A 12,070-nucleotide genomic window follows, 5' to 3' on the forward strand; every position below is an offset into this window, starting at 1 on the left:
GGCGGGCCCCGCGCCCAACACCCGCGTGTGACTGGGCTGCGTGTGCGGGGGGTAGGGGCTCTGACAGTCACACGCCCTGAGATCGCCGCGGGACGCTGCGGAGCTCTGCCCGCGGCAGCCGGCGCTAGCTCTGCGCTAGCCTCCTCCGCCAGGCACCCGGCCGCCCCTTCGCCTGCTCTTCGGCGGCACTTACGCAACTTCTCCCGGCAATAAAATACTTCTGAATGGCACCGAATTAAATGCGTCCGCACGCTCTTTGTGTAAATCCCAACCCAAACGGGGCCGGACTTCCCTGCCGCGTTTATGGAGTAAGGGCTGTAGTGCTGTGCCGGGGGTAGCGTTTGCATGAGAGTGTTATACATAGATGTCAGTGTGGCCAATGTAGCCCTGATTTTAGGGCCCAGGGCTGAGCATCTGGGAGGGGTTGAACTCGCTAGCCTCCCGGAGAGCAGCACATCCAGCGCCTCCCAGGAATTGCTCAGCACTGGGCCGGATTGGGCCTCCAGGCCTTAGATTGTAAACTTCTGGGGGCGGGGTTGTTTGTAGTCCGTGGCCAGGACAGCTCCAGCAGGCAGATTGTCTGTGCTTAACAAATAAGCACTACATATAAAATAGTACCACAGTTAATAGCGATCTAGATTATTAGAGAGAACCAGAAAGCCGAACCACTTTCACTGCCCAGCCTCAGTGACATGCAAAACAATAAACAGCGTTCAGGGGAGACAGGATTTAAAGCTCTCTCAGGCACAGTGACTTCGAGCGGGGCGAGCAGCACAGGCTGGGAATTACAGTACGTGCAAGGTTGACCCTCAGTAGCCTAGGCCTGAGACCCCCCGATTGACAACGGCTCTTCCTTTGCCTATTGGTGGCGAGCGGCCCAGACACAGCCCGCCCACTTCCCGGTTCACCAATATGGGCAGCCGGAACGTTAGTCCCCGTGTCAAGCAGCCAATGGGAGAAGCGGTTGATGTTTAAAAACGGCCCCGCGAGTAGGGTGTGTGTTATAGCTTGAGGGTCGGGTGGTGTCTGTATTATACAGCTGGTGAGTGCGCTGGGTAGGGGGTGTATAGAGGCTGCTCTGGGCTGGTTTGCTGTAGGGGCTCTGGGTTGTGGAGGTATCAGTGCTTTTCCTTCTCTCTACGGGCGGCTGCCTGCTCCAGTGAGCTGCTGAGCTGCCCCCTGCAGGGGGGAGAGCAGGGCTTGGGTTGGTTTTCTCTTCCTGTCTTGTTAATCTCTATTACTTCTGGCTTTTCTTGGGTATGGAATGGAGGCTTCCCCAGCTTCTGGGATGAAGCTGTGGCTAAGCTCTGTTGTATGGGTGCTAGGTTTGTATGTGGTTGGTTGTGTGTGTGTGGTGGCTTTTTTTTTTTTTTTTTTTTTTTTTTTGGTAGTGCCCCAAATGGATCCAAGCAGAGCTATTTAGTCCATAGGATGGACTGGGGAAACTGCCCTGTGCTTTGGGGGACCCTATACTTCAGGGGGGTGTGGGGTCCAGGGTGGCCTGGGGAGGTTATTGGGGGGTGTGTGTGTGTGGTGCTGGCAGCAGTGAGTGACCTGGCTCCAACTCTAACCTGATGGCTCCTGGTGTTTCTTGGGGGAGGGGCTGGAATGAAGCAGGGTGGGGGTTTGGGGGGAGGGGGTGGAGTGGCCTGGGGCCAGGTGGCTTGCTGGAGCCAGGCCCCCTGCTAATGTCCTATGTCTTCTTGGACCCCATATCCCCCTGAAGTGTGGGGGGTCCCCAAAGTGTGGGACTCAGGGCAATTGCCCTAATCTGTCCTGTGGCTGGGACGGTTCTGAAATCATAAGTCCAAACATTGGTGGCGCTGAGCCCATGTTCCTTAATATTGGTGGTGCATGGGCCCATATAACTTGCTGCCTATACTCTTTTGCTCTCTGCAGGTTGGAGTGTTGCTGTCTCCCTTAAGAATTGCATAGTTCTGGCTATTTCTAGTGCCTGCTGGGGACTCTGGCCAGGTAAATGCAGGCTCCTTTGATGGTGTGGGTGTGCATGGGGGGGTGTGGGGTGGGAGGGGAACTGATCAAAGTGTCTGATATCATCAAACTACGATCTACTTCACTGTAATCCCTTGCAATTTACATTGTTCTTGGCAATGTTTCCTTTGTCACATCCCTGAGGGCACAATCTTCATCCTGTCATCTCTTGAGGTAAATGGTACAAGCACTACCTTGGCTTGCCATTCGGAGCTTCTGCCTCTGTCTCTATTTCCACTTAACAAGATGCAAAGTGCTAACACTAGTGGTGGTCTGGTTACTGCCACCTCATTGCATGAGCTGTTCTGGTGCAGTAACACTAATCTGAGTTTAACTATCTTCCAGAAATGTTTCCCCTTCATCAGACTTCCACAATCTACTGACTAACCCAAGGTTGAGGAAACAGACTTGTCTTCGCTCCTTAAATTATAGTATGATTAGGTGTGCTAACCATAGGCACAAATGATGCTCATGTGGGAAATTTTCAAGTTGATGCCTACTTTAAAGTCCTCTATTGAAAACTGCCTCTTTCTGATCCTTTAACTTAGTCGGGAGCTGACTGCAGACTACTAAAGCAGGCTGGGAAATCATGTGATTGGCTTTCCAAACTTGACAGTTTGTCCACTTTAGCATTATAGTGGCAACATTAATTTGCACTTGCAAGTAGTCTTCTTAAGAGAATAAACAAAACATATTAAGATGTACTTAAGCAACTTGGTTAATGTTGACAGGTTTACTTTAATTTACCAATGTGTTCTGTAAAAGCAATTGAGATTGGGCAGTGGGACTTCCTACAATAAGATGTCAGGCTTAAAGCTCGGCAAAAGTGTGTGTGTGTGGTCTCACTTAAACCAACTCTCATCTAGGAAACAAATGGACAGCATAGTCATAAATGCTCTCTCTTAAAGACAGAATCCCCAATGCATGCTTGTATTAGGAGAGGCACCAAAGGCATGACCGTCCTCAATGCTTGTGTTCCCTAAGGACTTGGCAGTAATTCAACAAATAAGTGTGATTTTTCTTGCAGTGATCCTGTCACACTGAAGATGACAACCCTTATATTCATAGACAAAGAGAATGAAGGAGATGTTGCTGCTTCTAAGGATCGGCTAAGGTTGTCCTCAGTATCTTGTGAGTATATGTTGCTATAGAAATTAAACTTTGAATCTGTGCACCAAAACAAGATGCCTAGTGAAATAAACCAGGAACATGCTTGGTTCACTGTTTCATGCTATTTTTTCAGATGTGAAGAAAGTTGTCAAAGATTCAGTGTTGTAAACACTTATCCTCAGAACCCATTTGAGCTACTTTTACCTGTCCCATTCTCCCTTTTAAGGGGTATATTGAGAACCTGTAATGGAGTGTTCAGAACTAACTCCCTCTGTGTCCACTGGAGTGGACGTGACTATAGAGAATTAAGCATTTAAGATGACTACATTGGCATGGCTCTAGTGCAGACACAGGTTACACTAACAGAAGGAGCCTTTCTGGTGGTATAGGAACCATACCTCCCCAAACAGTTATCTATATGAACAGATGTTCTCTCATGTCAGCGTAGCTGTATAAACACTCTGGTTGTTTGTCAGCATTGTTGTTAGTCTGGGTATGGGGTTTTTCACTCCCCGACCAGCGTAGCTATGCCAATAGAAGTTTTAAATGTAGACCACACCTTTTGATTCTTAACTCTGTCTGGAAGCATTTGACTGCACTTAAGTCATGTAATCCTCTTACTAGGCAGAAAACTTGAAATAGCTAAAAGTAGTCTGTCTCAAGCACTTGCACAGCTATGTACTGACTCGCTCTAAGTAAAACTCTAAATTTCTCCCTGCAGCAAAAGTCTTATCTGAAAGATCACAGACCCAGACTCCACTTGTTGGAAGAACAGTTAATGCAACTCCAGCCAGGTCTCAGTCTGTCAGAAAGGCTCTGGGAAATGTAAACAGGACTCTGGGAACCACAAACAAGAAGGAAACTCAGAAACAGAAAAAACAGGCTTTGCCTACCAAAAAAGTACGTACATAAAGGCTTCATCAGGAACTGAACATGCACTATAGCTTTCTACCTACTCAGTTCCTGGAAATAAGAGCAGAGGCTGGATACTGGTATTTCTGTACAGGGAAATGGTGTCTGAGTGCAGGAAGACTCCATTTTCATGGAAATTAAAGAACCTATTGCTAATAATCCAAAAATCTTCCCCCAGATTGGAGGGAGCAGCAGTTGCCTTCTATATGGAATACTAGCTTTTCTGTAGAAAAGCAGTTAGGGAAGGGAGTGACCCTAACCCAAATCCCAAACATATGTTGTCTATCTGATCAGGTAGACCCTGCCCCCCAACTATCCAAATCTGTCTGCCCTGTGTAAAATGAGCTGGTCTTGCTCCGTATCTAGTGCACTACATGTCATCTGGTAGATAGAGTCCTTTGCATCACCTGTGGTTTTATAGGAACTCCCAACAATCAAACTGGAACATTAATATCTTATTAAAAGCAAAACTAGCTTAAGGAGTCTTGCTTATGTGCACAATTTTTGGGAGGCGTTCCTGGAAAAGAATTTGCTTTTGATCTTGCTAGCAAAAATGACTCTGCAATATAGAGGATGAACACTTTAAGTTAGACTACTGGAGGATGACTAATCATAAAATCTTTCTTAGATTACTGGAAAGACAACTCCAGTGGAAAGCTGCAGTGTGGCCACTGAAGAAGCCTATCCAGAAATTGAAAACTTCTTTCCCTACAATCCTCTCGGTGAGAACTGATGTAAATATAAGACTAATATTTGTCTTTTCTTAGCCTCTTAAGTAGACCTAAAGATAGGCCTTGACTTTCAGGCTAACCTTGCTTTCCAAAGGAGGGTTTTAGCTAGATTGTTGTAGTGCTAGTTTATGATGCAACTCTTGAAACCCCTTGGCTATTATCTTAGACCTTAATCCATCTCATGCTTTGCTGCACATTGGGCTACCCACATTTGCCATCCTTGCCTGTCAACTGCTCTTCTCTCCAAATCTTCCTATTTCATGTTGAGGTGCTTGATTTCATTCAGAACTGTTCGTTTCCATGTTATTCGCAGTCTTCCTCTTTCTTCTTGCATTTTCTGGCTTCCATTCAAGGGCGGTTTTTGGTAAGTGTTTTTTTTCCCATTCTTAGCACATGTCCCAGCCACTGATGTCTTTTGTAGATTATTTGTGAGAGGGTGCCTTGTCAAGCAATTTTTCTGACTACTTCATTAGTCTTCCTATCTCTATGTACTTCCCAATATTCTTCTCAGACACTTGTGATGAAATGCATCCAGCTTTTGTGTATCTTTCTTGGGGTAAGTTGCCATGTCTCACTGATATATATTATGATGATAACAATTGTTTTGGACACATTCAGTTTCATCTTGAGGGAGATGTTTGAGTCTTCCAAATGCAGCATTTGCCTTCCTGATTCTTCTTTCCTGAGAACTAGTACCATCTTGGCTGATGGTACCTCTATTAAGGCTTATTGAAACACATAAGGGAACCTTAGTAGATATTGGCAATACCCTTCAAACTACTTCAGAAGTATCACAAGAGAATGATCTCATGTTAAACTTGCTGAAGTTGTTCCATGTCTTGTCACACAAGATGCGACGGTAGGCACCCTTGAGATTTCATGTCAGCTCTGAATAAATATTTCATTTATTCACTGGGGGGGTGAGCACTTAGTGCCCAGCCTGCTAGAGATTTTAGTGCAACAAGTGTCAGGTCATGCCTTATGCTAAATTCCACTTAAATAAGCATAATGAGACATCCCACAGGGATGTAGTGTAAACACCAATGAAGGTGCAGGCAAATGGATTGCACAGCCTTTACCTACATGATTCCATAAGCTGTCAAGTTCTTAGTACCTGCTATCTTGAACTGAGTTAAACATACTTGTAGCATCTAGCTGCCTGTGAACTGTCAGCCTTTAACAGGTGGTCAAGTCTAAGGGGACAAGCTTCACATGAACAGCAGTCTGGTAGAAAGTCATGCAACTCTATCAAACTTGAAATAAACTAATCTCTCTGAACAGACTTTGAGAGTTTTGAAGTTCCTGAAGAACACCGACTAAGCCACATGTCACTGACTGGAGTTCCTCTATTGATACTTGACAAAAATATACCTGACAGATGTATAAACATGGTCCCTTCACCTGTGAAGCTGTCCCACATTTCATGGGAATGTGGTAAGTAAGACCTTGGCTGGATTTCAGTGACTTGTTTTGTTGGTTGATGGGGTGGTGGTGGGTGGATAGGAGGGAGGGAATGTATGAGTAACGACCCTTAACAGTTACTGGGAGTCTAACCTAATTAATAGAATGTGGGGTTTCATGAGACATTGACTTGCTCCCTTTTTAAATCTTCCAGAATTGCTACAATCAACTGCCAACTTTCTCTCTACCTTGGATGAAATCATTGACTTGCCACCTTTGTCATGACTTTTAAAGTGAATTTGGAAGCCTTTTTTATTGAGCACTGAACAGCTTTGAATCTTTTTTGTATCCCTTAATAATAAAGAACTAGGTTAACTTGCATAACTTAAGACTTTGTTTTGACATAGATCAGACCCATCTTGCCTACTGCAGAAGGGGGTTACCAGAAACTACACAGTGACAGAATATTTGTTTGACAAAGGATTGCAGCAAAACTAGAGTCTTGCTTTTCAATTGAGCAACACCTGAAATCTAACCAAAGCTAGGCTTTTGTCTTGGCAAAGGAAAATAGTAGCCAAAAGCTCTACTCGAGTGCTTAATTGAAGTGGCTTTATTCCTGGGTTGTGGTGGAGATGGAGCTCCTACTGCCTTCATTATAACTCTCAGGTCTCTAGCACAGGTGACTTGGGGTAGGCAGTTTGCTATCTGACAACCAAGAAACTGTGCTTGGTAATTGCTGCATTTGATGCTACTCCATGCATGAAGCATCCAGTTTCTTGTTCTCTGTAGAAATAGCAGCCAAAAGCAACTGGATGAGCTAGGTACAATAGTATAAATACATATTTTACCCTTTTTCTCCCTGTCCTTCACTTAAATTGAATAAAACTCTCCTCCCTGCAGTGAATATCCAACTTAGTGGATTGGGAATCAGGATACCTGAGTTCTACTCCTGGCTCTCTGCCATGGGCCTCCTGGGTAACTTTGAAGATGTCCTTTCACTTCTCTGGTTCCTCTATTTACTCACTGATGGTGATCTTGAGCTTCATAAAGCACTAAATGAGAGCTAGGTATTAGAGCAACTGCCCTGCATATGAATTCCAGTACTGGCCATGATCCATCTAGTTTGATAGCCTGCCTGAATAGTGGCCAGCACCAGACCACCTAGATGAACGTACGAGCAACCCTGCAGTTAACAGATGCTGGATAGCTTGTTCCAGCCTCAGGCTTGGTGATCAGCTAAAGTTAGTAAGCAATTCTCACATTGTTTCCAAGAGGCTTAACTTCTCATAAGGCTACAAATGTCCAGTCACTTACCAAGTCCAGATGAGTTCTTGGCCTCTGCATTACATAAACCATTTCCTACTATCCTGAATTTGTCACTTAAGTCTATTTCACCCCCAACCCCCTGCTGTTGCTTTAAGGAGTGTCTCACCTGCACAGTCTCATCTGCCTTTTAATATACTCTTGTTTGTGCCCCATCATTATTACCCTTCTTTGAGCCTCCTGATTCTGTGGTCCCTTTTTGTGAGATGCAGTGGCCAGTACTATTCCAGCTGAGACCATAACCTTGTTATGCAGAAAATATTAAGCAATTTATACTCCCCCTTTTTTAAACCCTTATATTTGTAAATCAATAATATAAATCCAAATGATGGTGAAGGAGGTACTCTGCTGAGCTGAACTTCAGGCAAAGGCTGTAAGTGACACCAATGTGTACAGGCTACACTAGCCAGTGTAAACAATGAGGTGACTTACAACATGGTTATTGAGAAAATAACCATTTAAGTTAACCCTCTGACTAATTGGCATGAGGGAGACTTCAGCAATTAGTGCAATATCAAAGGATAGCGACAATTGAAACCAAACTCCATCTTGCTACTAACTGGTTTGGTTTAAAAGTAAAATTGTATGATCATGATTGACACTCTCCTCTTCAGAGCATGAGGAATCATAAAAGGAGTGGGCTGGTTGCCCACCCACATTTTTTCTAGGAGGAACAGTCTTACAGAGGAGGGCTGCAGAAAGCTGACTTGAATCAAACAAGACTGCTTACTTGTCTGAGGTGCTCCTCCTGGTGCTTGCTTTTTGGAGGTCTTGGTATAGGTTCCCATGTTAAGTGGTAAGTCTAATTTGTTACTTTAACTCTTTTGTTAATTGTCAGTAAATGCCAGCTTAATAGCTGGAGAAAAGTTGTGTGTGTCCCTTAACTGAAATGGAAATGACCTGCATTCAGCAGTAGGGTAATGACTGTAGAACTACCACACTCTGATTAAAAGAAGAGCAAATGACCTGGAGATACAAGGCCCTATCCCAGCTGAAATAGGCCAGAGGTTTCAAGTTGATGTAAAGTGAGTACGTGATTGATCAGATTTTGATTTCTTCATGTGAAAATAGTTCATGATGCAAGGACAGAAAACAATCAAACGGGCTAAGACATTGTTATATAAGCAATTTATACAATGAAATTCACTAATTCCTGCTAAGCCGAGTAAATGTTTTTGCTTTTCATGGTAGCTTGTCATATAATTTCTTAAACTTATCTAAAGTGAGCTTGCTCTACTGTTACTAGTGAAGGAGCTACACTTTCAATCTAAAATTAGTGGTCATCCTTCCCTACAGTTTGTTCAACCCCTAAACAGGGTTATTAGTCCTTGTCTGCTAGGATCTCCTGTAACACAAAATATACATACAAACTGTCATTTTTATTTTTTCCCCTTTGGAGAGAGCGATCCATCAATTAAGTAAATGCTTAGTGGGAAAGAGGCACACTGTTTCAGAAATCCTAACTGATGCTACACAATTACACTAAAATAAGGGACCATGTAGCAGTGAGCTAATAAACTTCAGTTTTATTGCTCATTCTTTCCTATCCTGTCAAGTTCATTCAAATCAGGAGTGGTTCCCACAGCTGAACAAATGTAGTAGCCTTCACGATGGCGCTGTAAAGCTACCTTTTCAGAAGTTGTAGCATTTTGACAATAAAACAACCTTTTGCCATTGATATGACTTTGTTCAGTAACTCACTGCTTGCATAACCCTTAGTTCAGTGGAATCTTCCGCAACAGAGGAATTTTTAGAGGTGTAATAGCTTTTCCCAGCATATTGGTCAAATAACTAAGCCAGTTTTATATTCTATCTCTTTACCTACCCTCATTGGCTCTATAGGGTAACTTCAGGATGAATGTTACTCTGGAGTTCAATTTATTCATTTGTTGTCTAGTGTAGCTTGCCCATTACCCTGTAGTGCATTAACTGGAGCTGGTTGACAATGCATTTGGTCAAATTTTTTGACCATGTTTCATCAAAGCAGAATGTTTTTGCAGAGACTTACTGAGTTAGATGGGAAGCTTTTTTTTCTGAAATCCCAGGCTCTTCAATTAAAGACTCGAATCAAAAACCTGACTTTTGATCAGAAAACAGACAGTGCGCCACAGGTTCATTTCACAAAAATGCTGGAAAGGTTTTGTTTCAATGCAGAACAAAAACAACCTCAAGTTATTGTAAAACATCCTCTGGCTACTGTAGTGTTAAAACTAAACTACCTTGCCTTGCTGCTTTTGCCTATTCCCAATTTTAAGTTTAAAAAAAAAAAAAAAAAAATTCTAAATAGGCTGTAATTTCTATGGACTAACTAGATAATATCTGGCAAATGTGAGTTTGAGCTGCCTCCAAGTATGTGTGAACCCATCCTAACAACTAATTTCATAAATCAGTGGTAAGGGAGTCCTGCAATCTCTTATGAAGCAAAGAGCCAACATTCTCCATAGGGATAGAACAAGGCCTTCAGGTGCTATTACAATACAAACCAGATCAGTGCCCCATTGTACTCTGTATACAAATGATAAACCATAGTCCCTGTGCTGCATGACTAGCTTATTTCACTCAATTTTGAGTGAATGCCCAACAATGGGAGGAGGGAGCAAGAGGAAACAAACCAAAATAATATATTTAATAGGTAGCAATTGTAACCATCAAGAACAGTCATTTTTGCAATTGTATTTTTCTTTGAATTTTGCTATTGCTGACTGACACACACAACCTGCACCCTTGTTTACTTGAGTCTCCCAAACAAGTGTTGGGACAGAAGTGGGTGTTGAGGAGAGATGTGAAGATCAGTGGCCTTACAAATTAAGGGTGGAATTTTCAGAAAGTAGCCCAGGTGAGCTGAGTGCTTAATGCCTTTAGCTCTAACTTCCATTGACTCCATTCTCTCTGGTTGGCGAAATGAAGGAGATGGGATGGGCATGTATGGTGTGACTAGTCTTTGCTTTTAAGGCTTTTTACATCTTAAACTTGATGTGGTGAAATGGTGGTAGCTAGTGCAGGTTTTCGAAGCTGAGCCAATGTGGTCTGATATAAGATAGTCAGTGGCCCATCATGTACACTTTGAATGGATTGGATGGGGTGGTACTTGTGTTACTGAAGCTGGAAAGGAGGAGGACGTATGGCGATAAAGCCTTCAACTAGTCTTAGCTGAGTGGATAGTCATACTCTTGGAAATCTTATGGGTGAAGAAATGAGATTTAAATGCAGCCTGGATGTGCTGCTTAAGAGAGGGAGCAGTCAAAAATGAACCCCAGGTTACAGGCCTGAGTGGAAGGGAGGATTGGCACGGGTACCAGTGAGAGGGGAGAAGCACTTTCAGTTGTGATGCAGAGTATGAGTTGCATTATCAGTTCAGATTATGGGTTTTCCTCAGGCTCCATGCACATATAGATCACAGCATTTGAGGCCCCTGTTCTGCAAACAAGCACAGGGCTTTAAAATCCACGTTACAAGCCTTATTGCCTTATGTGGAGTAAATGCTTACACAATTCAAGTGTGCCTAGCCTCTGAAGTAGTGGGTCCCCTTCTGATAGCAGTTGCTCAGTCAAAAGCTTTAACAGCCCCGTATACTTGACCTTAAATCAGTATTACAGTCCAAACCTCCAAGAGTTAAATGTGACTATTCTGCATATGTCCCTAAGACAGACAACTTTATTATAATTTAGCCTGGGTTGTTTTTTAGTGATTAAAAAGGATTTAGGCAATTCTGGGAGACAGTGATTTTTAATTTGTAAAGGGAAAAATCTTTAGGTTATGTAACTATTATCAGAATTTAAACCACACAAAGCCCAAGATGAACATTACTTCTCCCTCCCCTACCAACTGCAGCTGCTGCCTGGGAATAGAGCTGTAGCAGAGATGCTGACACAGCCTGTGGATTGAAATAGTGGGTTCAGCACTTCTTAGGATGTTAAGGACACAGGTTCTGTGTAATAACGAATATTGTGGTTTGCTCCAGTCATTCTTTGCAGCATGCTGGTAACAGGTCCAGTGGTGCAGCAGATTTCCTTAAAAGCAAACCAAAGAACCTGTGACTAGTTTTAGGAAAATATAAGATCCATCAGTGGGAGAAAAATTTAAAGGTGCCAGGATGCTGCCTGACCTCTGTAGATGTGACTTTCCTTCTTTAGCTTGTCCAGAATCAGAGCTTCATAATAACCATCATGTACCAGTCTCTCTCCAGACATTCCCATTTGGTTTGGTCTCCCAGTAGTGACCAAGAAGCGTCTTTACTTTGACCACATCCCAGAATGTTCACTTGCATCGACAACAATGGATCAGGTGCTGGCAGTGTTGGGAATACCAGAAATGACAGTGTATATTTAGGATTTTCATAGACTTTAAGGTCAGAAGGGACCATTATGATCATCTGGTCTGACCCCCTGCATGCTGCAGGCCGCAAGACCCTTCCCTGGACTCTGCCGTTGAAGTCCCCAATCCTGTGTTTTAGTGACTTCAATCGGCTGAGACTCTCCTGCTAGTGATCCCTGCCCCATGCTGCGGAGGAAGGCGAAAAACCTCCAGAGGCTCAGCCAATCTACCCTGGAGGAAAATTCCTTCCCGACCCCAAATATGGCGATCAGTAATACCCCGAGCAT

The 12,070-nt window shown here is 43.4% G+C and overlaps 1 protein-coding gene across 1 annotated transcript; it reads left to right on the forward strand.

Annotated features, from left to right (window-relative positions):
* Nucleotides 1-43: 43 nt before the first annotated feature.
* PTTG1 (PTTG1 regulator of sister chromatid separation, securin) lies at nt 44-6,530 on the forward strand. The gene is made up of 7 exons (XM_034779305.1): nt 44-308; nt 1,900-1,974; nt 3,020-3,123; nt 3,824-4,002; nt 4,643-4,736; nt 6,027-6,179; nt 6,361-6,530. The coding sequence occupies exons 3-7, from the start codon at nt 3,039-3,041 to the stop codon at nt 6,429-6,431; spliced, it is 582 nt and encodes a 193-aa protein (XP_034635196.1). The 5' UTR covers nt 44-308; nt 1,900-1,974; nt 3,020-3,038; the 3' UTR covers nt 6,432-6,530.
* The last annotated feature ends 5,540 nt before the right edge of the window (nt 6,531-12,070 follow it).

The sequence above is a fragment of the Trachemys scripta genome, chromosome 8 (genome assembly GCF_013100865.1).
Source record: "Trachemys scripta elegans isolate TJP31775 chromosome 8, CAS_Tse_1.0, whole genome shotgun sequence".
NCBI lineage: Eukaryota > Metazoa > Chordata > Testudines > Emydidae > Trachemys > Trachemys scripta.